The sequence below is a fragment of the Macaca fascicularis genome, chromosome 16, assembly GCF_037993035.2.
Source record: "Macaca fascicularis isolate 582-1 chromosome 16, T2T-MFA8v1.1".
Classification (NCBI taxonomy): domain Eukaryota; kingdom Metazoa; phylum Chordata; class Mammalia; order Primates; family Cercopithecidae; genus Macaca; species Macaca fascicularis.
The window spans coordinates 46989276-47015259 of NC_088390.1; the positions used below are offsets into that span (position 1 = coordinate 46989276).

Sequence of the window (25984 nt, forward strand, 5' to 3'; positions counted from 1 at the left end):
CGATCATGGCTCACTGCAACCTCCGCCTCCTGAGTTCAAGCGATTCTCCTGCCTCAGCCTCCCGAGTAGCTGGAATTACAGGTGCGTGCCACCACACCCAGTTATTTTTTGTATTTTTAGTAGAGACAGGGTTTCACCATGTTGGCCAGGCGGGTCTCAAACTCTTGACCTTAGGTGATCTACCCACCTTGGCCTCCCAAAGTGCTGGGATTACAGGTGTGAGCCATTGCGCCCAGCCCCCATCCCTATTTTTATGTCACCCTTAAATGTTTTTGTTTTGTTTTGGGGGATTCTCAACAAGTTAGTTTCTCTACTTTAAGATAATTTTTTTTTTTGAGACGGAGTTTCGCTCTTGTTGCCCAGGCTTGAGTGCAATGGCACAATTTCGGCTCACTGCAACCTCTGCTTCCTGGATTCAAGTGATTCTCCTGTCTCAGCCTCCCAAGTAGCTGGGACTACAGACGTCTGCCACCACGCCCGGCTAATTTTTTGTATTTAGTAGAGATGGGGTTTCACCATGTTGGTCAGGCTGGTCTGGAACTCCTGACCTCTCAGGTGATCCACCCGCCTTAGCCTCCCAAAGCGCTGGGATTACAGGTGTGAGCCACCACGCCCAGCCAAGATAAATTATATATAAGTACACTACACAGTGACTGGCACATAGTAGTCACTTAATGTTTCTCCATGCTCTTTAATATTTTTAATGGAGTATCATACCCATTAATCTCCATGCTTCTTGAATGTCACAATTTTCCAAAAAAATCATGGTAAATGCTGCCCTGAGTATTCACTTACAGGTACTTCCTTTCCATTATTAGTATGCTATACAAAAGCCTATGTAACTGGTTTCCACAGACTACATAACAGAAGTAGCCACAGATTTAGAACAATCTTAGCTTGTGTTGTATAACAAAAATGAATTATTCTTCATCAATCTAAACATCTTGAAATGTACTACAAGGATAATCCATCAAAAATTATTATGAGGTAAAAGGGTTCTAGTCTATCCACATAGCTAAAGTAAGATGAAATAATCATTTTTAAGGAGAGCCACTTTTCAAAATTCAATCGAATAGCACTAATTTTTGAAATCTGTGATGACAGAATGTCAGTGAGATTCCTAGATGTAGGAGTAAATCCAAGTATTCCTAGTCTGTTTAAAATGTTGAAATGTCCTCAAACAGAAATCTAACACATATTCTTGACCTTCAGTGGCATCTACTTTGCACCAAGTGCACGTTTGTAAGTTAGTTTTGTTTGTAAGAATGAGGTTGCTGAAACAAATCTTTTTTTTTTTTTTTTTGAGACGGAGTCTCGCTCTGTAGCCCAGGCTGGAGTGCAGTGGCCGGATCTCAGCTCACTGCAAGCTCTGCCTCCCGGGTTCACGCCATTCTCCGGCCTCAGCCTCCCGAGTAGCTGGGACTACAGGCGCCCGCCACCTCACCCGGCTAGTTTTTTGTATTTCTTAGTAGAGACGGGGTTTCACCGTGTTATCCAGGATGGTCTCGATCTCCTGACCTCGTGATCCACCCGTCTCGGCCTCCCAAAGTGCTGGGATTACAGGCTTGAGCCACCGCGCCCGGCCTCTGAAACAAATCTTATAGGTCTGTGGATGGGGTTGAGAAGACAGAAACCGGGCAGAAGCATAATGCAAACATCAAATAATTTTCATTTTGAACACTTAAATAGATACAAGAAATGCATTAAGAGTGTAACAGACCTTAACTGAAGCTGAAGCATTTAAAACAGAGTTAACATTAAATGTGGGGTTTTTTATGTTTGTTTCCTGCAGAAGTGCTTAGAAAAAATCAGCTCACAAAGGTTCTTTGTAGGCTGTATATCCAGTGCTAAGACTATAATACTCCATTCATTTTAAACATTAGCCACACTTGTAATACAAAAACAATGTGCAAGTAAATTACTGAGAGTCCCCCCCAAGCAAAACAAAAAACATTTATGGATAACATGATAAAAGCATCTCCCTGAGTAATATAAGAGTTATTGGAAAAGTTAACAAGGTAGAAAAGGAAAAGAAAGTGAGAGTAACAGAACCATTGATTTTCATTTTCTTAGCAACATAATTCCAAAATAAAACGAACATACTTCCTTTAAAAAAAATCATCTATCCAGATGAATTTTACTTTCTCAAGTAAAAAATTATGTCAGTGTGCTCAATAAAACACATTGTTCTTCATACAAGGCACACAAAGACAGCCAATAAGTATTACGCTTCTCAGTAACCTTTCTTGCTTTCAGAAGTATCTATATTTTTTGTTGTTTGTTTGTTTTGTGACAGGGTCTTCCTCTGTCACCCAGAGTGCAGTAGCACGGTCACAGGTCACCACAGGCTGGAACTCGGGCTCAAAAGATGCTCTGGCCTCAACCGCCAGAAGTATCTTTTCTTAATTGGATTAGACTACTCCAAAATAGCTGTAGATTTCCCTAAAACTGTTAAGATTAAGGAACTGTGACTTACTCTTGGAAACAAAATAATCTGAGTAATATATCTTGACAAATGAGGCTTTGATACAGTTTTCTACTTGTGCAGGGGTATAAAGCCAAAGATAATTCAAATAGAACGCACAATATCAGAATAACTATCAGATCATCTGACACTCTGAATCAGATAACAGTATCTACCATGTGGTTGTTCCAGTTAAACAACAGGTACTCTGAAAATTCATAATGACGTGAATGGGAATATATGAAAAAAATTTATTGAATCTTTTTCAACTTTCTAAGGTCTTGGGAAGGGCTAGGCATGATGGCTCACACCTGTAATAATCCTATCGTTTTGGGAGGCCGAGACAGGAAGATCATTTGAGGCCAGGAGGTCCAGACCAGCCTGGGAAACATAGTGAGACCCCATCTCTTAAAAGAAAAACAAAACAAAACAAAACAAAAAAACAATTAGCCAGGTGTGGTGGTATGTGTGTACAGTCCCAGGTACTTGGGAGGCTGAGGCCAGAGGACTGCCTGAGTCCAGAAGTTTGAGGTTGCAGTGAGCTATGATTGTGGCACTGCACCTCAACCTGGGCGATAGAGTAAGACCGTGTTAAAAGAAAAGAAAAGAAAAAGAAAGGAGGGAGGGAGGAAGTGAGGGAGGAAGGGAAGCAAGGAAGGAAGTCAGTCAGTCTTGGGGAATTAGACAAATTAAAATGCCAAATTAGGATACAATTTAAAAGCATTCAGAATCTCCATAAATCTCCCAATAATGGATCAGCAGGTTATGAGGGTACGTATTTCTGGAGTAAAAAGTTCCTCAACTTAAATCTAGTGATGTATAAAATACACTCAACTCATCACAGGTTTCTAATTGCTGAAAAATTAGAAACTGTCCTGGGTCTAATTTTTTTTTTTCCTTTTAAAAACAAAGACTTGCTCTGCTCTGTCACCCAGGCTGGAGTGCAGTGGTGCCATCTCGGCTTACCACAACCTCCACCTCCCAGGTTCAAGTAATTCTCCTGTTTCAGCCTCTGGAGTAGTTGGGATTACAGGCATGCGCCACCATGCCCGTTAATTTTTGTATTTTTAGTAGAGACAGGGTTTCTCCATGTTGGCCAGGCTGTTATCAAATGCCTAACCTCAGGTGATCTGCCTGCCTTGGCCTCCCAAAGTGTTGGGATTACAGGCATGAGCCACTGTGCCAGAGGTAGGAGGTAGGAGGATCGTTTGAGGCCAGGAGTTCGAGACCAGACTGGCCAACATTGTGGAACCCTGTCTGTATTAAAAATACAAAAGTTAGCCGGTAGTGGTGGTACAGGCCTGTAGTCCCTGCTTCTTGGGAGGCTGAGGCACAAGAACCACTTGAGCCTGGGAGGTGGAGGTTGCAGTAAGCACAGCTGGCGCCACTGTGCTCCTGCCTGGGTGACAGAGCAAGAGTCTGTCAAATAAATAAATAAATAAATAAAGAGATTAGAAAAAGAAAAATCCCATTTCTCATTTTTGTTAATCTACTTCTAAATGTTCATGCAGTTTTTCATTACCAATGCAATCTTAGCAAAACATTTTCATCAAAAAGATGGGGGACTAACAGTAAGGTCAAAAATTAAGATAATGAAGGAATACCAGACTAGAGTTGGGAGATTTGGCTAACTGTGAGACCTTGGCATTGTCACTTCACATGCCTGATTCTCTTTTTCCTCATTCAATTATTAGACACACGGAGTAAATGAGTGCCATAATTTCCTTTCTAATTGTAAAAAAATGTCCAACTAGCACAAGGGTAGAGTTTTGGATGTATGTAATAATAACTACTTGTGTATAGCGATTTATAGTTTAAAAATAGTTAACAAACATAATGCTAACAGCCGTTTGTAAGGGACAGTTATTTTTATCCCTGCTTTTTTACAAATGAGAAACTGAGTGCTCCAAGGGCCCCAAATAGCAAGTCGGCAGCATATAAATGTCAAAGCAGGAGTTCAATCTCGCTTGTCCAAGTCCAAATTCCATAGTTCTTCTACTATACAAAACAGCCCATTGAGAGGATTTTCAGTGGTCACTGAGGAATTCCAGAGTCACACACATATGCACACAAGATAAAAAAATAGTCCCAGAAGTTTAGCTTGTCCTAGTATTTTCAAATGTTTCCCATTACTAGAATTAACAGAACACTCATCCCTATTGATTCTTAGGGATGAGTGTTCTTAACAAGTCAGTTAACACTTAAACTGACTATCTATGAAACTCAGATAATATCTATGAAACTCCCTACTTTACTGTCCTTAAATACCTGGGACATTTATACTTGTGTAACTGGGGTGAAAATACTCTCACTGGACTGTTGTGTACAGTAAAGTAGAAGAACTACCGAATTTGGACTTGGAAAAGCCTGGGTAAATATCTGCTCTGACATTTATATCCTCTATTCTTTCTATTCTAAAGCAACACCACTGTAGGAATACGGAACTTTTTCATGAGCCACACTTATGATTAAGCTAAGAAACAAGTCTCAAAAAATTGTTAAGAATGGGCATTATAAATGACAATCTCTGATAAGCCAGAAATTATGTCAATCTTTAGTACACACACAAAAAAAAGAAATAAAAAATTTCTAGGTAGTTAGAAGTTAATGCACATAGTCCTAAATAACATAGGTCAAAATAAAAGAAAATTTTAAAATGCTCAGAACTACTAGAAGAAAGTGAATTTAGCAAGGTCACAGGATAAAAGATCACAACTAATACTTTCTGCTACATACTTGGAATAAAAACTGGACTATTATATACTTGGAATAATTTTTTGAAATTTCAGGTTCAGTAACATCTGAAAATATAAAATATTTAGAGACAAATTTAACAAAATATAAGCAAAATCTAAAAAGAAATAAAGAAAGAATAAATTATACAGAGCCTAAATAAATGATTAGCATGTTTTGTTGATTGTTTGGAAGACTCAATATTGTTATCATGTCAATTTCCCCGATATGGTTTGGCTCTGTGTCCCCGCCTAAATTGTAATACCGATGTGCCCAGGGAGGGTCCTGTAATCCCCGCATGTGGAGGGAGGGAGGTGATTGGATCATGGGGGCGGTTTCCCCCATGCTGTTCTCATGACAGTGAGTGAGTTCTCATGAGATCTGATGGTTATGCGTTTGACAGTTCCTCCTTCACACTCTTCTCTCTTCTGCTGCCTTGTGAAGAAGGTTCCTGTTTCCCCCTTCCACCATGATTGTAAGTTTCCTGAGGCCTTCTCAGCCATACAGAACTGTGAGTCAATTAAACCTCTCTCCTTTACAAATTACCCAGTCTCAGGTAGTATCTTCATACCACTGTGAAAACACACTAATACATCCCCCAAAGTAATGTATAGCCTTAATGAAGATCAATCAAATTCAAGCAAGTTTTATTAAAAAAGCAGTTCAAATTTTTACAGAAATTCAAAAACAAAGTAGCGAAAACAATTGGGATGAAGAACAAAGTTGAAGGACTTGCACTAACTGATGTCAACAATTACTATAAATCTACAGTAATCATGACAGTATGGTATTGGTAAAAGGATAGTTAGAAGCCAATGGAAAATAATAGAGAATACAGAAATAGGCTGGGCACAGTGGTTCATGCTTGTAATCCTGGCACATCGGGATGCCAGGTGAGAGGATCACCTGAGTCCCAGAGTTCAAGACCAGCCTGGGCAACATAACAAGACCCCATCCCTACCAAAAAATTTAAAAAATTACTCCTGTGTGGTGGCATGCACCTCATGGTATCTGTGGTCCCAGATACTCAGGAGGCTGAGGTGGGAGGATTACTTGAGCCTAGGAGGTCAAGGCTGCAGAGAGCCATGATCGTGCCACTGCAATCTAACAATCTAGCCTGGGTGACAGAGATCCTGGCTCAAGGCCCTCTCCCCGCACTGCTCCCACCCCCCAAAAAAAACCCAAGAACAACTTTCATGTGCTTTAAAATAATTATATATATACATTTGAAAAAAGTGAAAAACCTTGCTCCCCACTCTCCCTGCTAGATGTAACCATTTTTATTAGTTTTGTGTATCTGACCTTTCTTTTTTCAAAGACTCCTGTTATTGTTTGAGTATGTGTCCCCTCCGAAACTCATGTTAAAATTTAACCCCTAATGTGGCAGTCTAGAGAGGCAGGGCCTTTAAGAGGGTCATGGAGGCTCAGCCCTTATGAATGAATTAATCCATTCATAAATGAATGGATTGATGGGTTATCATGGGGGTAGGACTGGTTGCTTTATAAGCAGAGAAAAAGAGAACTGAGCTTGCACACTCACCTCCGCCTCCATGTGATATTCTCGGCAACTCTGCAGTCCCACCTGCAAGAAGGCCCTTACCCAATGTGGCCATTTGATCTTGAACTTTTCAGCTTCCACAACTATAAAAATTAAATTCCTTTTCTTTATAAATTACCCAGTTTCAGGTATTCTGGTATAAGCAACAGAAAATGGACTAAGACACCTTCTCTTTTTTTTTTTTCCTTGTGAGACAGAGTCTCGCTCAGTCGCCCAGGTTGGAGTGCAGTGGCATGATCTTGGCTCACTGCAACCTCTGCCTCCCGGGGTCAAGCGATTATCCTGCCTCAGCCTCCCTAGCAGTGGGGATTACAGGTGCCTACCACCACGCCCAGCTAATTTTTGTATTTTTAGTAGAGATGGGGTTTTACCATGTTGGCCACAATCACTTGTTGACGTCAAGTGATCTGTGTACCTTGGCCTCTCAAAGTGTTGGGATTACAGGTGGCTCACAACACTGTAATCAGGGCACAGTGCCTGGCCATAAAACACCTTCTCAGTCTCCTTTGCCAGATCTTTTTTTTTTTTTTTTTTTTTAAATTAACTCTCTTTTAGACCCTTATCTGCTGCCTTCCTAACAATTTTTATTTCCCATTGTTTTCCCCAGAACCTGGTGTAAGGCCTGGAACACAAGATGTTTGTTCACTGACTGGATAATGAACAGATAAGGCAATAGATGTCACTGTAAAATGATTTTCCAAGAAAGTGCTAAAAGACATCATTAATTTTTTTTAATTAAAAAAAAATAAAGACGAGGTTTTGCTATGTTGTACAGGCTGGTCTCAAACTCCTGGACTCAAGCGATCCACCCAACTCAGCCTCCCAAAGTTCTGGGATTACAGGCATGAGCCACTGCACCCAGGCTAGATCTTTCTTTTACCTGACCTCGGCCCTCTCCTCTTCCTATCTCCCCAAGTGACTCATCTGGTCCATGGTTTAAAATACTATCCCATATTTGTATTTCTGGTTTTGACCTCTAGATTTATATATGTAAATGTGCACGACTTGGATGATTCTTAAGTGTCTCAAAATTAACATGTCCTTTTCTCCCTACACCTACCCACCTTCTTGTAACAAACAAACCTGGTCTTCTCCAAATCTCCCTTCTCCCAGTACCTGGCACAACCACCCACCCAGTCACTAAATCCAGAAGCTTAGTCATCCCTGACTCTTCCCTTTGCCTTACCACTCACCTAATCCAGGACCAAGTCCTATACCAAATATATCTGGTATCCACACACTACTGTCGATCTTCTTTGCTACCCTTCTAGTCCAGACCATCTTCGTCTTCTACTTAGACTACTGCAGTGGACTCTCAACTTCTCTCTCCATTTCTATTCTTGCCCCCTTCAATTCATCGTTCACACATGAGCAACAATCAACTTTTTATAAATCCTATTACTCCTCTACTTAAAATTGCAGAATGATTTCCTACTGCACTCAAAATCAAATTCAAACTCATTCTCTCGGCCTGCAAAATTCTACATGACCTGGATCCTGTATATATTTCCCTTATCATCTCATGTCAATGTATTCCAAGTCTGTTATGCTCCAGCCTCAAAGAAGCATATATCCACATTGTTAACTCTCTCTTAGACCCTCATCTGCTGCCTTCCTAACAATTCTTATTTCCCATTGTTTTCCCCAGAACCTGGTGTAAGGCCTGGGACACAAGATGTTTGTTTACTGACTGGATAATGAACAGATAAGGCAATAGATGTCACCGGAAAATGATTTTTCCATTCCAAGAAAGTGCTAAAAGACATCATTAAACATCAAAAGTTTCAATTGCCAAATTCTGTGTTATTGCTTACACAGATAATGTAGTCTGTTAATACCAAAAGGTTAACAGAATGGCCCAAAAGAATGCCTCATTTGGTTAGGAATCTCACATATGTTGTAAAATATACACAAAATGAAGTGTATACTCAGATATTTATTTACTGGAACTTCATTAATAATGAGCAAACAACAAATAAGCAGCAACATAAAGCTATGCTTTTAAAAGAGGGCTGGGAAAAAGTTCTTGGCAATAGCTTAGGGGGCCACATGATGATAATGATCACAATCATGGTTAACTACATACTACAGACACTGTTCTAAATGCTTTATTTAAACCTATTCACTTAATCCTAACAAGAAAGGTATTGACCTCATTGTCTAGGAGGAAACTGAGATAGCAAGAAGTAAGAAGTAACTAATCCAAGGGTTGCATAGTAATAGAGTTGGAATTTGAAAAAGTCTAGCTTTATAGCCCTGGCTTTTAACACTACCTGCCTAGTCCTTCCAGATAATCTATAAAGAACAAAGTCATCATCAAAAAACTTAAGGACAAGAGAAAATACTCCCATGAACTACTGAAAATATTAAGTAGTCAAGAATACGAACAAACTCTTGAGCAATTATAGGTATATTAGCTGTGATATAATTACTCAATGGATTGCCCTTGCTTAATTTAAATATGCCTTAATCTTTAAGTATCACCTTTTATCTGACACAGAAAATTATCTCCTATTCAAATTTCCTTGATTCTGCAAACCAAGGAGCATATTTTAAAATGAGCTTTATATAAGGGTCTACATAATACCTAACTTCAGTTCAGCAAACTCTATCCAAAGCTGCTTTCCCATACAAAATAAGGAATTTCTTGAGGCAATATGCTCTTAACAATTTACTACTCCCCAAAATATTTGCAAGGCTTTGTGAAAGCCAATTCACAATTTACAAAACCACAATAAAGTTATCACTTCAGTTTGTCCTGTTTATTAGGATTCTCTAATCTAGAGTTCATTTCCACACCAAAATGGGAGACACACCAAGGGCACTTGGACAAAACAGGAATGACAGTAGCACCTAGCACCATCATCTTCGAGAAAGAATAAAGAGACTAAAAAGTTTGTGAAATCAATGGAACCAAAAAAAGGAGTACCCAACAATGCAAAGAATTAACTCTTCTACAATGACTATTTACCCGGAATTAAATAACTAGAGAAAAGGCTCTATATATAATAGATAATTAACATAACAAAATATTAAAATTACAAACAGCTTGCAGAGGGTTTGGTTTTTTTTTGTTTATTTGTTTTTTAGTACGAGCAAATAATACAGTGCTCTCCTACTGCTTTTCCTTTTTTTTTTTTCCCTGAGATGGAGTCTCCTCTGTTGTCCAGGCTGGAGTGCAGTGGCGCGATCTTGGCTCACTGCAACCTCCGCCTCTTGGGTTCAAGCTATTCTTGTGCCTCAGCCTCTTGAGTAGCTGGGATTATAGGCGTCTGCCACCACACCCAGCTATTTTTTTTTTTTTTTTTTGTATTTTTTGTAGACACCGGGTTTCACCATGTTAGACAGGCTGGTCTCAAACTCCATCTCAGGTGATCTCCCCGTCTGGGCCTCTCAAAGTGCTGGGATTACAGGCGCAGGCCACAGCGCCTGACCAGTTCTCTCCTACTCTTTAGCAACAACATTCACGGCAGACACGTGTTACAAGGCTCCTCTGTCATTTCCACTTGCCAGAAAGAAGATAACTCAACACATGACAGTCATGAAGCATGAACGTGGACAAACCATTCTGAAGAATATAACTGATTTTCTTTCCTTAACTATTACACTTCAAATCTAGCCAAGTACAGTTTTTGTTATGCTACAATTTATAAGACTAAACTAGCTAAAGAGGGAAAAAAGGTCTGTAAATAAGGTTTAAGTGTCTATGTGTATATTCATGTGTATATGTGGATAGATCCCTTTAATACCTAAGAGTAATTATTTTCATGTGAACCAGGAAATATTACCAAACCATAATGAGATGCCTGGATACAACCCTGTTAGAACAGAAAGAACACTTCAGACCTTACAGTTCAGGTTTTAGCACTACCTAAACCAGATGACTGCAAACAAGCCAATTACTAATTACTGATTGTTTCTGAGCCTTAATTTTCTCCTCTGTGAAATAGGAATCTATTTATACGTTCACAGAGATTCCTTCTAATTCTAAATCCTGGTTTCAGCGAAATAATAAGGTTTCTTTTCTTTCTTTCTTTTTTTTTTGAGACGGAGTTTGGCTGTCTCCCAGGCTGGAGTGCAGTGGCGCAATCTCGGCTCACTGCAAGCTCCGCCTCCTGGGTTCACGCCATTCTCCAGGCTCAGCCTCCCGAGTAGCTGGGATTACAGGCGCCTGCCACCATGCCCAGCTAATTGTTTGTATTTTTAGTAGAGACGGGGTTTCACCGTATTAGCCAGTAGTGTCTCCATCTCCTGACCTCGTGATCCGCCGGCCTCGGCCTCCCAAAGTGCTGGGATTACAAGCCTGAGACACCGCGCCCGGCTCAATAATAATGTTTCTTATTTAATGTAAGATAGGACTACTTCTACTCTTTAGTTAACTATACATCAGCAAAAAACTTCAGCTTTTTCTGCACTTGGAAATTCTCAAGTGACAATACATGACAACCAAAAAGGATCAGATTTAAACTCCCAAATGCAAAACTATACTCATTTTCCAGGCACCTATTTATTAACCATGGTGACTAATTCAATGGATCACAGTATCAAACTATTCTTTGCTAACTTTACTGTGTTCAAAGATCATCTTAGAAAAGTATGTGATAATATTTTCAGATAATGATGCAAAGAAATAGTATTCTACACTGACATATCTCCAGTTCTAAGAGTGAAGTGATAACATATTTCCATTTATATAATAATTTCATGCTTACTATCTCATTTAATCTTTGTGACAGTTGTATGAAAGAAAGTGAGCAGAATTTTCATCAACACAATCTAGACCAGCTCAGAATGTTAGGTAACTTATTAGCCATTAACAAATGTTGGAGCCCAGACTTCAATCCAGATCTTCTGATTTAAAGTTTAACAGTCACCAAAATCCTAAAAAGTGGTGATTCAAGCCAAAAGCAAGAAATTGGAAAAGGGAGAAAAACTGGATAGTCAGTCCTTCAATTGAACATAAAGAATATAAGATCAGATTTGGCAGTTATACAATCAAGAAGCAAATTTATCGAATGTTAAACTAATGATACATCTAACTATCGTAATTCCATATCTCAAATTTCGTCACCTTGTTTCAAAGCCAAGCGTGAACAAATTTTCAAACTCAAAATAAGAAAAATATGTAAACTGACAAACTGATTAAACTAGTTATAGGTAAACTGGTAAAAGGCATCAAAACATGGTTCTATGTATATTTTCTTCTGGAATGTGACTCACAGAAATTAAACTGTATTAATCAATTGTAATCAAGTAGGATATATCCCTCAAAAGAAAAAAGCAACCTTCAGTGCTTTAAGATAATGTAGGCAAAGTAGTAAAATAAAAAATTTCTACTTGAGAGAGTCACTTCATACCTACACAAATCAGTCACATTTGTCTCAGTACCACCATCCCTCTTCCACAGTAAAAACATAAGCTACAATGCATACAATGATGCCTAGTAAATAAGTTTCTTCCTTTCATCATTTATGCTAACAACACACAACTAATATCAGAACCAATGACAATACAATTAGTAGGTAGTAGCAATTAGAATATTAAATTCTCTATCATGACAACACTAGAAACACTTGTACAAGCTTCTTCAAATGATCAATGCAATCTGTCCACAAAAATCTCTGACAAGCCCCAAAATAGAAATGAAAGACGTTAACATTAGGACAAGGAGCGATGCTGCCAAAATACGTCAACAGTGGCCAGTCTACGTGTATTATTAGATTTTTACATGGAGTTGCAGGTAAATAAAAGATGATTGTGTAAAATCTTCTGGAGGTTATTAGTAATCTAGCAGTGTGACACAGGGCCACATATGGTTTCTGGAATTTTAGAGATTAAGTCGACCTTCACGTTTTACTGCAAATACCTCCACTGTAATAAAATATAGGGGTCGGGGACCAGGGGTTTGGAAAGGCAGACAACTCTTTTTCATGAAAGCAGTGAAAATGAGAAGTTCCTCTCCCAGGGCTCTGCGGAGCGAAGGCCCATTCCCTTGGCTACCCTGTACCACCAGCGCTTTAGATGGCACTTGCACGCCTGGATTTCGTTTAGAAGCGAATACATCTAGCATCATGCGCTAGAGGTTCGGGAGAGCAAAAACCAAACTGACAGATCCTGAGAAACAGCTCAGTCATCAGCAGGGAAGACCTTCTCCACTTACTCCAAGGTCCTGGACATCCCGGGACTAAGATGTTCTCTAAAGAAGCCTAGCAAGGCTTCCAAGTCCGCGGAGAGGAGAACGAACAGCCGGGAGTCCTGTGTCTGGGTTCAATGTCCGGGTGACCAGCCATGAGGGGGTGTCCCAAATAACCTGGCTACCGCCAGGGTGAGACATCCTGTCAGCAGCGTCCTAAAACACTGCTGGAAGTCGGAATCACGGTGCCCCAGATCTGCAATGCCTAAGTAGGAGAGTTCCGGAAGACGCCAAGCTCTGAGGACAGCCTCAGGCTTCGGTCCCCAATTCCCTGAGTTAGTTTACCTACCCGCTCCGACCCCGGCTTCTCCGGATCTCAGGATCCTGGAAGCTGCTCCTGACCGACTCTCACACCCGCCGCTGGGCTCCGGCCAACCGGAACCCGCTCACGTCACTTCCGGTCCGGTCCCTCTGCCCCCGGAGACCGCCTCCAGAAGGGAAACGTTCCTCCCTGCTTTCGTCGAGCTCGGTTGATCCTCGCGGGATTTCAGTTCGGCTCTTAGTGCGGACCCAGTGGGTGTAGCAAGAGGAAGAATGACTGCTCGCTTTGCGATTCTTGATCCGGAACTTGTTACCCAGGAACCCCGGAAGAGGTAGCTCAAGCGATAGAAACGTGTTCGCTCTCCAGAAGTGAAGGCGCGAGTGAGGAAAAGAGGTACTGTGGGTAGGTTGGTTGGCTCCTTACAGGGCGAAGGAAACCAATATCATTATTAATTCTTTCTCCAGCAGGAACGTTTCTCTTCACTTCATTTCATTACCTATCTTCTTCATTTTCTCCTTTAAAAACTGTCTTCCGCCCAGGGGCCGCTGAGCCCTCTGTTCCTGTTCTGCGAACCGTCCTTGGGAAGAAAGGAGCGGACTGCTGGGGAGGGCAGGACTCAGAATTTCTAGTTCCCAGCAAAGCCTCCATGTAGGCAGTATCGATGCTGTCTCTCTGAAATTGATAAAATGGCGAGCAGGCCTCACACCCTCAACTGGGCACTTACGAATATGCCCAGCGTTTCGAGCTGTCGAGCTCTGCTTGGAAAGAAAAGGTTTCTAAGAATATAGTCGAAAATTTGGGGCCGGGCGCGGTGGCTCACGCCTGTAATCTCAGCAGTTTGGGAGGCTGATGTGGGCGGGTCACCTGAGATCAGGAGTTCGAGACCATCCTGGCCAACATGGCGAAAACCCATCTATACTAAAAATACAAAAATTAGCCAGGCGTGGTGGCGCGTGCATTTAATCCCAGCTACTCGGGAGGCTGAGGCGGGTGAATCACTTGAACTCGGGAGGCGGAGGTTGCAGTGAGCTGAGATCGCTTCATTGCTCTCCAGCCTGGGCGACAGAGTGAGAGACTTCGTCTCAGACAAAAAAAAAGAATAATTACCCCGCTTATCACACAAAGAGATTGCCTAGAGAGGTATTAGTCCTTACTAACATACCCCAGACACTGTACTAGACTCAGGGAATATGCTGTGCAGGGAAAGTGAGACAGTGGCTTAAGGGTCAGAGAAGATTTGGGAAAGATTTGTTTGTTTATTTGTTTTTTTTAGGTTGTAAACTGCAGACTGGCGCAGTGGCTCACGCCTGTAATCCCAACACTTTGGGAGGCTGATACAGGAGGATTGCTTGAGTCCAGGAGTTTGAGAACAGCCTGGGCCACGTAGTGAGACCCTGTGTCTTAAAAAAAAGATTATCAGGTGGAGCATGGTACAGGAGGAGGTAATGGGATCAACAGCACTACTGAAATGGGTTTACTGAGGCAGGGGAATTAGAAGGCACCAAGAGGAGGATTTCATAGGATGTACTTATTTTGTTCTGCTCTCATTGCCCAGAATTATTTATGAGACCACGAATGGTTATTTGTTTTACCTTAGTCTCAGGCACTGAGCTTATTGATACGCTTGTAGTAAGTATACAGAAAAAGACAGACATGTTCTTTTAGAGGAGTTCGATGATAATCTGATCAGAGTAATATGAGATTAGAACATCCTAAAGAACAAAAATCTGTGTTAATTTTAGCATTTTTATGATTAGACATGCCATTGAGATATGGGACATAAACAATAAATACACTTGTTAACTTTTGGATCTTTCACTGACTGTTCTCTGTTTTTTATCTTATTCGTGTATTTTTTTTACTTTTTATTTTTTTGGAGATGGGGTCTTGCTTTGTTGCCCAGCCTGGGGTGCAGTGGCACGATCATGGCTCACTGCAACTTCCACTTTCCAGCCTGAGGCGTCCTCCCACCTTATCCCCTGAGTAGTGGAGAGTATGGGCATGTGCCACCACATCTGGCTAATCATTTAAATTTTTTGTAAAGATGAGGTCTCACTATGTTGCCCAGATTGGTTTAGAACTGGACTCAAGAGATGCTGCTGCCTCGACCTCAAGCAACTCCTTGAGGCCAGGAGTTCCAGACCAGCCTGGGCAACATAGCAGACCAAGTCCATACAAAAATAAAATTTTTTTTAAAAATTAGGAGGGTGTGGCGGCATGCGCCTGTAGTCCCAGCTACTTGGAAGGCTGAGGTGGGAGAATTGCTTGAGCCCAGGAGTTTGAGGCTGTAGTGAGCCTCTGAACTCACTCATCATGCCCCTGAACTCTAGCCTGGGTGACAGAGGGAGACCCCTTCTATTAAAAAAAAAAAGAAAAAGGCAACTTCTCTGTTTGATCCTCATATTTCTCATCTTTAAAATGAGGCTAATATATCTTCCTTTTTTTTTTTTTTTTTTTTTTTGAGATGGAGTCTTGCTCTGTCACCCAGGCTGGAGTGCAGTGGTAGGATCTTGGCTCACTGCAAGCTCCGCCTCCCAGGTTCATGCCATTCTCCTGCCTCAGCCTCCCAAGTAGCTGGGACTACAGGCACCTGCCACCACGCCCGGATAATTTTTTGTATTTTTAGTAGGGACGGGGTTTCACCCTGTTAGCCAGGATGGTCTCGCTCTCCTGACCTTGTGATCTGCCCACCTCGGCCTCCCAAAGTGCTGGGATTACAGGCATGAGCCACCGCGCCCGGCCAATATATCTTCCTTTTTATGTGTTCATAGCAACAATAAATGAGGTAATGGATATAAAGGATTTAGTGTGTTATCTAACACATAATAGCTTTTCTATATAGAGCAGTTCCTTCTCTAGACAGTACCTGAATCTGTGTATGGGATATTTGGTTGCTTTGCAACCTAGAAATTATTGCAGAGAATCTTAATTGTTGACATAGAGGTTACTATACCTTTTTAGAAATAATTGAATATTTGTTCAGTTTGGAGTCTGGTTGTTAGATTATCAAAGAAAAGTCCTGCTGATATCTAAGCATCAAATAGAAACTTGGCCAGGCGTGGTGGCTCATGCCTGTAATCCTACCACTTTGAGAGGCTGAGGCAGGCGGGTCACTTGAGGTCAGGAGTTTGAGACCAGCCTGGCCAACATGATGAAACCCTGTCTCTACTAAAAATACAAAAATTAGCCAGGTGTGGTCGCGGGCGCCTGTAATCCCATCTACTTGGGAGGCTGAGGCAGGAGAATTGCTTGAACCCAGAGGCAGAGGTTGCAGTGAGCTGAGATGGCGCCACTGCACTCTAGCCTGGGTGACGAAGTGAGATGCCGTCTCAAAAAAAAAGAAAGAATTCTCTCTGTTTTGTGAGGTGAGGGCTGTACAGGCACTGGAACCATAAGTACTATGTCTGTGCAGCCCTGTCACCATATTTAGGCACTTGAGTGGAAGAGCACTGAAACTAGGTGCTCTACGGTTTACCCTATGTGACCCTCCTACTGTTGGTCATGCCATGTCAGTCTCCTTTGATTTCTAATGTTTATTTCCTCAGGATTATGTTTTAGTCCTTTCTTCATTCTACATATTTGTCCAGTGGCCTCATATTCTTCCATCTCTTCAGTAATTTCAATTATATGGTAAGGTCTCTCCAATCTATATTTCCAGCCCAGACCTTTCTGACTTTAAACTGATGTATCCTAGGCCCTTTAAGCTGATACATCTTTTTTTAATTCTTCTTTCTAGATATCTCTGAGATGTCTTTTGTTCGGAGCAAAACTAATTCAATATCTTTTCCATTCAAACCTGGTATTTCACCAAAATTCTCTATTTGTTCACATCTAAGTGTCATTAACTTCTCCCTTTCTTTTATCACCAGACTTCAGTCAGTCACTAAATCAGACTGGTGTACCTTAGACACTTTTTTCTTTCTCATTCTCACTACTGTTGTCTAAATGACCATCATCTCATCTAGACTGCTGGGAGAGGCCTGATATAGTAATGTTAAGAACAAGGGCTCGGCAGGGCATGGTGGCTCACGCCTGTAATCCCAGCACTTTGGGAGGTTGAGGTGGGTGGATCATCTGAGGTCAGGAGCTCAAGACTAGCCTGGCCAACATGGTGAAACCCCATCTCTACTAAAAATACAAAAATTAGCCGGGCCTAGTGGCACGCACCTGAAGTTCTCAGCTACTTGGGAGGCTGAGGCAGGAGAATCGCTTGAACCCCAGAGGCGAAGGTTGCAGTGAACCAAGATTGCACCACTGCACTCCAGCCTGGCAACAGAGCGAGACTCCATCTCCAAAAAAAGAAAAAAAGAAAAAGAACAAGGGCTCTGCAGGGCACGGTGGCTCACACCTGTAATCCCAGCACTTTGGGAGGCCGAGGTGGGTGGATCTCCTGAGATCAGGAGTTTGAGACCAGCCTGGCCAACATGGTGAAACCCCATCTCTACTAAAAATACAAACAATTAACTGAGCGTGGTGGCGGGTGTCTGTAATCCCAGCTATTTGGGAGGCTGAGGCAGGAGAATCGCTTGAACCCGGGAGGCGGAGGTTGTAGTGAGCCGAGATGGTGCCATTGCACTCCAGCTTGGGCGACAAGAACAAGACTCTGTCTCAAAAAGAAAAAACAAGGGCTCTGTATTAAGGCGACCACTTATGAGCTAGGCAAGCAATAACTTGTGTACCTCATTTTTCTACATCTGAAAAATGGGGATCATAATTATATATATAGATGCTCCTCAACTTAGGGTGGGGTTATATCCTGATAAGCCCATCATAAATTGAAAGTACCATAAATTGAGAGCCAGGCACAATGGCTCATGCCTGTAAACCCAGCTACATGGGAGGCTGAGGTGGGAGGATCATATGAGGCCAAGAGTTCGAGACCAGCTTGGGCAACATAATGAAACCCCTGTCTCTTGAAAAAAAATTTTTTTTTTAATTAGCAGGGTGTGCTGGTATGTGCTTGTAGTCCCAGCTACTGGGGAGGTTGAAGTGGGAGGATTGCTTGAGCTCAGGAGTTCGAGGCTGCAGTGAGCTATGATCACTTCACTGTATTCCAGCTTGGACAAAAGAGTGAAACCCTGTCTCTTAGAAAACGAAATATACGTTGGAAATAAATGTAATACACCAAACCTACCAAACATGGTAGTTTAGCCTAACCTACCTTAAACATGCTCAGAACACTTAATTTATTAGCGTACAATAGGGCACAATCATCTAATACAAGGTCTACAAATGTTGAATATTTCATGTAATTCATTAAATACTGTACTGAAGGTGAAAAACAGAATGTTTGTATGGGTGAAGTTTCTACTGAATATGTATTGCTTTTGAACCATTGTAAAGTCAGAAAGCTTAAGCGAAACTATAGTCCATGACCAGCTCTGTTTACCTTGAAGTGCTGTTGGGTGCATTAAAGAAGACAATTGCTATAGAGTGTTTAGCCAGTGTGTAGCAAAACACTTAATAAATGTTAACTATTACTACATTATAGCAGCCTCTGAAATGATCTCCCTGTATCTATTGCCAACTTCTAGTTCATTCTTTACATTGAAGGCAGGTATCTTTTAGAACAGGCATCCCTGTGGCCTGTTAGGAACTGGGCCGCACAGCAGGAGGTGAGCGGTGGGCAACTGAGTGAAGTTTTATCTGTATTTGCAGCCGCTCCTCATTGTTCACATTACCTCCTGAGTTCCATCTGATTAGCGACAGCATTAGATTCTCATGTGAGTGTGAACCCTGTTGTGAACTGCCCATGTGAGAGATCTCAGTTGTGTACTTCTTATGAGAATCTAATGTCTGATGATGTCACTGCCTCCCATCTCACCCCTGATGGGACTATCGAACACCTTTTTGTAACATTTACCAGTCTTGGAAGTATTTGTCTTCACTACTCATCTGTGAACAGCTGACAGTGGCCCGTATTCATCACTATATCCTCAGCTTAACAAGGTGCATGGCTGGCACATAGATAGCCAGTAAACATTTGTTTTATTGAACTTAACTTCTCTTGGTCTGAATTTCTTCATTTTTGATATGGCAGTAATCCTCACTTCTCAGTGGAACAAATAACACAATACATGTCAAAGTATTGTGGAAATTTTGAGCTATAAAAGCAAAGTTTTGGCCAGGCCCGGTGGCTCACGCCTGTAATCCCAGCACTTTGGGAGGCTGAGGCGGGCGGATCACGAGGTCAGGAGATTGAGACCATCCTGGCTGACATGGTGAAACCCCGTCACTACTAAAAGTACAAAAAAAAATTAAAATTAGCTGGGTGTGGTGGCGGGCGCCTGTAGTCCCAGCTACTTGGGAGGCTGAGGCAGGAGAATGGCGTGAACCTGGGAGGCGGAGCTGGCAATGAGCTGAGATTGCGCCACTGCACTCTAGCCTGGGCAACAGCAAGACTCTGTCTCAAAAACAAACAAAAACCACAGTTTTAAAACAGAATGAAAGAAATTCAAAATTGGGATTGGACCATTTCAAAACTATTGCTAAAGTGTAAGCTTCATTAAGGAATGGACTTTTTCTGCTTTGTGCACTCCTGTATCCCTTAGACCCTAGAACAAGGTCAATCAGTATTTGTGGAAGGGAAGCAGTATATCATAAAACTAAAAGAATTGAGAAAGTAGAAAGTAGTCACACTTCTATTTCAGATACCCATTCCTATAGCTATGCTCTGGGCTTTGTATCTCTTTGTAATCATTCATCTCCAAAATCAAAACCCCATGCATCGCTCTAAGTCTTTCCAGCTTACTTTCATCACGCCTGTTCTTCAACAGCATGTCTAGATAAATAGCATCCATCACTTTGTTGTCCGTAAATCAGTCTTTGATAATACAGGTTGCTTTTTATCAGGTAGGCCAAAAGAGAAAAATGTAATAACACAGGTTGCATGGTCTATCATGTCAAACATTCTTACTTACCCTCATCCTAAATTCCCTTGTACCATTGTGTCTTGGGGCTTGCTCCTGGCATAATTTAAGCTCAGATACATCCAACTACCATTCCAGTAGGAGGGGAGAGCAAAGGATGAGTGTGGATGGAGTTAGTTTGTATGTTTGGAGGAAGTGATTATTAGTCTTTTGGCTTCTAAGTACTACTGGAGAAAATCACAAATAGTATGTTGCTGTTAAAAAGTCATCATTTATCTTAACCATGCTTTCAATATTCCTCTGCAATCCTGCCATATTTTGCCACACCTTTTATTTCAGCCTTTCTCTTCTCTACTCCATTTGAACTTCTGTCTGAGCACCTTCCCTCCGGGAGAATACTTTCCTGCCTTCAAATCCATGGACCTACCTGATTTAAAACTCAAATTGGAAAAGGTGTCCTTTTTCCTTTCCAAGGCCAAATCCCTTTATAAAGGCTTTCTCTATCTTGAGCATTTACCTGCCTGCCTTCTGGCTCCATCCCATTAACATTTAAATATGCGCATCCTTTCTTCTTAGGAGAAAAAAAAAAATTGCTTTTCTTTGTCACCTTATATCCATTGCTTTTTCTTTTTGCTCTGTCTCTTGACCCCACCTCAAACGAATTTCTGCCCCACCAAAGACAATAACCCCTTTTATGTTAAAATTAGTGGAAAGAATGTTAATATAATGCCCTCACTTTAAAGAACATAAAGGAAATTTATAAGTACTTCGAGGGCTGTCATCTATGCCGTGTCAGTCATGCATGCACTGCACAATTCCAAGGGCACCACTTTACATTACAAATACAGTTCATTACAAATATAGTGGCCCCATGTTTATAAATGCTTAGATAATAGTCCACTAGAAAAAGAAACTGATAGTTGCTTGCACCTCTACATAGAAGCACTGTGAATCCAGCAGCCTCATTTGTAGACTGATGCAAGTGTTTTATTGGTGACTCAAATATTATGAACAGCTTTGCCGAAGTAGCAGCATTTTCTAAAATAATAAAGAATGACATTCCTTTGTTTTATGATGGTTACACTTCTGGAAAATTCAGTATGGACAGTCTCCGACTTAAGAATTTTCGACTTTAGGATGGTGTGAAAGCGATACCCATTCAGTAGAAACTGTACTTAAGGTTTTGCATTTTGATCTTTTCCTGGCCTAGTGATAATGTGGTACAGTACACTCTTGTGATGCTGGGCAGTGGCAGCGAGCCACAGCTCCCAGTCACCCATGTGATCACGGGAGTGAACAACCCATCCTCTACTGTGTACTGTGTTGTCAGCTTTTTTGGATATTGTGTTTTGTGTTTTCACATTCCATCATGTCTACAAAATGTCCATCAGTGTCTCCTGTTTCTGGTGAGATAAAGAAGAGGAAGGCAATTACTCTTGAAACGAAACTCAAGATAATTGCCCAGCATGAAGGTGGCAAGCCAGTAATGACCATTGCATGTGAGTTAGGACTTTCGCAATCCACGATTTCAACCATCTTAAAGGATAAGAAGCGAATCAGTGATGCAGCGAAATCGTCAGCATCAGTTAAATCCACTGTCATCACAAAGAAAAGGGCTGGACCGATTGATGATATGGAAAAATTACTTGTTATGTGGATGGAAGACCAGGTACAGAAGCGCATACCACTCAGCCTACTGATGATCCAGGCTAAGGCAAGAAGTCTTTTTAATATGCTAAAAGACCGTGCCAATGATCCTACATATACATAAATATTTAAAGCAAGTCATGGATGGTTCCAGCGCTTCAAAAGGCGTCATAATTTTCACAATGTAAAGATCAGTGGTGAGGCAACACGTGCTGGTAATGAAGGTGCCATAGCTTTTAAGGAACAGCTGCATGGGATAATTGTGGCTGAAGATCTTTGCAATAAGGAGCTGATTGCACTGGAGGAAGAAAGAAGTAAAGGAGTTGAGGCAGTGGAAGAAGTTATACCCACGGCACCTAGAAAGTTCACAGCAAAGAAACTGGCAGAGGCATTTGCTGCTATCAGCAGCGGCCTACAGATGTTAGAAGAAATGGACGTCAAATTACGAGAGATTCGCCACAGTTGACAGGCAGATACAGGATGCTCTTGCTTGCTACAGAGAAATATATAATGAAAAGAAACAAGCTGTACAGTCAAAACTTGGTGTCTTCCTGAAGAACAACACTATGCTTGCTAAACCGTCAACTAGTGTTGATGTCCCAATGCCTTCTACCACCTATTCTCGATGTTCATCAGAAGAGAGAGAAATTGAGGACCCTATTACATCCCCATCATCCAGCAATTAATTCATTTCAGTGCTTCAGACATTTTTCAGGACCACTGTGCTTTCAGCTGTGTACATTAATGGTGAGTACCCATACAACCATTCTGTTTTCCACTTTCAGTACAGTATTCAATAAATTACAGGAGATATTCAACACTATTATAACATAGTCTTGTGTTAGATGACTTTTGTCCAACTGTAGGCTTATGTAAGTGTTCTGAGCACATTTAAGGTAGGCTAGGCTAAGTCATGATGTTCTGTAGGTGTATTAAATGCATTTTTGGCTTACGATATTTTCAATTAATTGGGCTATAACCCCATGGGAAATTGAGGAGCACCTATACATAGTAAAACTATGCAAAAAATATTTTGTGTTCTTATGTAAAATGATGTTGAGTTCTCATCTATTAAGTTTTTCAGCTGCACTAATGTCCAATGGGACAACTTTTCCTTTTGTAAGATTTTTAGCATCCTTGCTCAGGCTTAGTAAATTTCAGCATCTCACTCCAGGCCCATTAATGTGACAGTGAGGTTCTTCTGAGGGTAACTTATTTGATACCATCTCCATTGAGAACCCAGAGCATTGTGAAAACACAGATTAGCACTATATTCCAGGAAAGGGGTGAGTTATTTTTGGTTTCTTTAAATCTTAGGCATCTTGGTAAAACAGAACATCTCCACAAGACTAAGGGAAGACTGAGGAATAGAGTTTTTGAACTTTATGCAACTTTGTTTACATCAAGTTTCAAAATGACCTAAACTGTTTCATGTGGATGCTTGAATCTTTTCTAGTACACTGGTGGTGGGCAAGGGGGTGTTGGAAACAGGGCACAGGCATAAGATCCAAGATGTGTTTTGCCTTTTTTTCTGGATGACCTCATTAAGTGTATAGTCAAAATGTTTCTCTGATAAGCCTATACCTCTGTAAGTTGTTACTGCCGGATAGTGATAACTGTTTTCCTTTCCCTTAAGATGCCCTCCAAATCCTTGGTTATGGAATATTTGGCTCATCCCAGTGCACTCGGCTTGGCTATTGGAGTTGCTTGTGGCGTGTGTCTGGGCTGGAGCCTCCGAGTACGCTTTGGGATGCTCCCCAAAAGCAAGACGAGCAAGACACACACAGATACTGAAAGTGAAGCAAGCATCTTGGGAGAGAGTGGGGAGTACAAGATGATTCTTGTGGTTCGAAATGACTTAAAGATGGGAAAAGGGAAAGTGGCTGCCCAGTGCTCTCATGCTGCTGTTTCAGCCTACAAGCAGATTCAAAGAAGAAATCCTGAAATGCTCAAGCAATGGGAATATTGTGGCCAGCCCAAGGTGGTGGTCAAAGCTCCTGATGAAGAAACCCTGATTGCATTATTGGCCCATGCGAAAATGCTGGGATTGACTGTAAGTTTAATTCAAGATGCTGGACGTACTCAGATTGCACCAGGCTCTCAAACTGTCCTAGGGATTGGGCCAGGACCAGCAGACCTAATTGACAAAGTCACTGGCCACCTAAAACTTTACTAGGTGGACTTTGATATGACAGTAACCCTTCCATCACAGGTGTTTGAAGCCTGTCAGATTCTAACAAAAGCTGAATTTCTTCACCCAATTTAAATGTTCTTAAGATGAAAATAAAACCTATTCCCATGTTCTATGGTTGGCAGTTGTCATCTTGGGCTTAAAAAGAGTAGTTGGTTAAATGGTCTTGGTGGTTCAAGTGAGAGGCTGAAACAAATATTTAAGATGAGAGAAACAGGTCAATACAATTGGATTAAAAGGGAGGAAACAGCATTCCCCTATACATGGTTAGGTCCCTTTGTGTGTTGGTAGCCCTTCCCTGAGACTATGTCCCCCTGGAGGTCGAGGTTCAAGGGTATTCCCACTAGAGGCAAGCTGCAGTTTGTTCCCCTGCTGTCACTTTTTGGGTGACTGATAGCCTACTTTATTAATAGATACGGCCATCCTCAATGGAGTCCCATGGTTTATAACCTGTTTGAATTTTTGTCTAAAGGTTGAGGTTTTATAGCATTGATACAACCTGCTGTGCAGTGTTTCATATTCACCTTCCCTGACCTACACTGGCCAAAGGTTATCAGCAGTGGTTCTAAATCACAGCCTATTAAAGGTTCTCATTTCCCCCCTTTCTTGTAACAGTGAAGCCAATGAAACGTGTGGAGTAACCTTATCGACCTTACAGATGGAAATGGGTGGGCCCGAGTAAGAATTTATGGTAACTGTAAAGTGAATGTAGTTTGTCATCCCTGCTAGTTTTTTTTTTTTCCTAGAACTTAAAGAACTAGACAGTTAAGGGTGCCTTTTTTACCTTTTAATCTTTAGATATACTTGATACAATCCTAATAATTACTGTTATACCAGTTACCTAGAATATGAGGCAGAGGGTCCCAACTCCCCAAGCCACAGAGCTTCCTGATAGTCATCTTGTTAGAAACTATTTTTCTTTAAAGCCTTCTTTTAGGAGGATACTGACAGTAATTTCTAAAATCAGTGTATCCCCAAGAACGGTACTGATACCAGGGAGAATTTTGATAATAGGCCCATTTTAAGTGGCTGTACCTCTCTATGGTTAACTGCAATATAAGCAGCATTATAGCACAATCTCAAGGTCTAAGGTCATTGGTGGAATATTGTGGGCAGAACACTAAAGACAGTCTTGAAAGTTCTAATATTTGATTCATTTCATACACTTCGCACAGGCATGCGACAGCACAGGAGAAAAATTGCAACTGTAAATGATGCCACAATAGCAACTATTTCTAAACAGAATGTTTACTGGCTCCAGAAGTGATGCAACAAAATGCAACGTTAGGACTGAGTTGAACTCAGTGCTAAGTGCATGATTCTGGCTCAGGTAATTTCTGAGGTTTGCCTCAGATAGACTGATGGCTCCAAATTCAAAGATAGTGGCATTCCCAACAGGATGGCATGGAGTGGCTAAGTAACTGATCAGTGATGGCATATCTACTAAAAGGAACATTATGAAAATTCTGGTAATTGTGGATATATGCTTGTTTTCTAATTCATCTGTACTTAGTATTTTATAGAACTCATAATCTTATAGTCTTCAAAGTATACTCTGCAGAACCCATGGGGTCTCCACAGAGTCAAAAATCTTTTCATAACACTATTACTTTTTTTTTCTCTGTTATTTGCACTGATGGTACAAAAGCAGTGGTGGAGAAAACTGATGGCACCTCCCACATATCAAAGCAGGGGCACCATTGTATTCTTCACTGACCTGCACTCACATTAAACACTTTCACTTAATGTCCTGGATGAAACTAAATAGGTTTCTTTATTTTTTGAGACAAGAGTCTCGTTCTGTCACCCAGGCTGGAGTGCAATGATGTGATCTCGGCTCACTACAACCTTTGCCTCCCAGGTTCAAGTGATTCTCATGCCTCAGCCTCCTGAGTAGTAGCTGGGATCTTACAGGTGTGTACCTTCACACCTGGCTGATTTTTTATTTTTAGTAGAGCATGCCTGGCTGGTATTTTATTTTTAGTAGAGATGGAGTTTCACCATGTTGGTCAGGCTTGTCTCGAACTCCTGGCCTCAAGCAATCTGCCTGCCTCAACCTCCCAAAGT

At 41.3% G+C, this 25984-nt stretch overlaps 2 protein-coding genes across 13 annotated transcripts in view; one reads left to right on the forward strand and one right to left on the reverse strand.

Annotated features, from left to right (window-relative positions):
- VMP1 (vacuole membrane protein 1) overlaps positions 1–13332 on the reverse strand; it is a 139320-nt gene extending 125988 nt beyond the window's left edge. For 6 of the 9 annotated variants that reach the window (XM_045376090.2, XM_045376088.2, XM_045376082.2 and 3 more), the window contains exon 1: positions 13238–13332. The gene's annotated coding sequence lies outside the window, so the exon portion shown is untranslated. Of the gene's footprint in view, positions 1–12915; positions 13154–13237 lie in introns of those variants that run through there. The other 3 variants (XM_065532370.1, XM_074019106.1, XM_074019104.1) reach the window with 2 other exon arrangements.
- Positions 13333–13534: 202 nt separating this feature from the next.
- On the forward strand, positions 13535–24030 carry PTRH2 (peptidyl-tRNA hydrolase 2). 4 transcript variants are annotated; one of them, XM_065532373.1, is made up of 3 exons: positions 13535–13612; positions 21471–22473; positions 23363–24030. In XM_065532373.1, exons 2-3 carry the CDS (start codon positions 22321–22323, stop codon positions 23900–23902), a joined length of 693 nt encoding a protein of 230 aa, XP_065388445.1. In that variant the 5' UTR covers positions 13535–13612; positions 21471–22320; the 3' UTR covers positions 23903–24030. The 4 variants fall into 4 exon arrangements, with proteins under 4 accessions (XP_065388445.1, XP_065388446.1, XP_015293372.2 ...); XM_065532374.1 differs by lacking the exon at positions 21471–22473 and adding an exon at positions 14484–14652 and having other exon boundaries at positions 13535–13603; XM_015437886.3 differs by lacking the exon at positions 21471–22473.
- The last annotated feature ends 1954 nt before the right edge of the window (positions 24031–25984 follow it).

Coding starts and splice junctions, on each gene's coding strand:
- PTRH2 (XM_065532373.1), top strand. CDS start 22,321: ATGTCCCAATGCCTTCTACCACCTATTCTCGATGTTCATCAGAAGAGA. Junction 22,474..23,362: donor TTCAGCTGTGTACATTAATG/GTGAGTACCCAT, acceptor CTTTCCCTTAAG/ATGCCCTCCAAATCCTTGGT.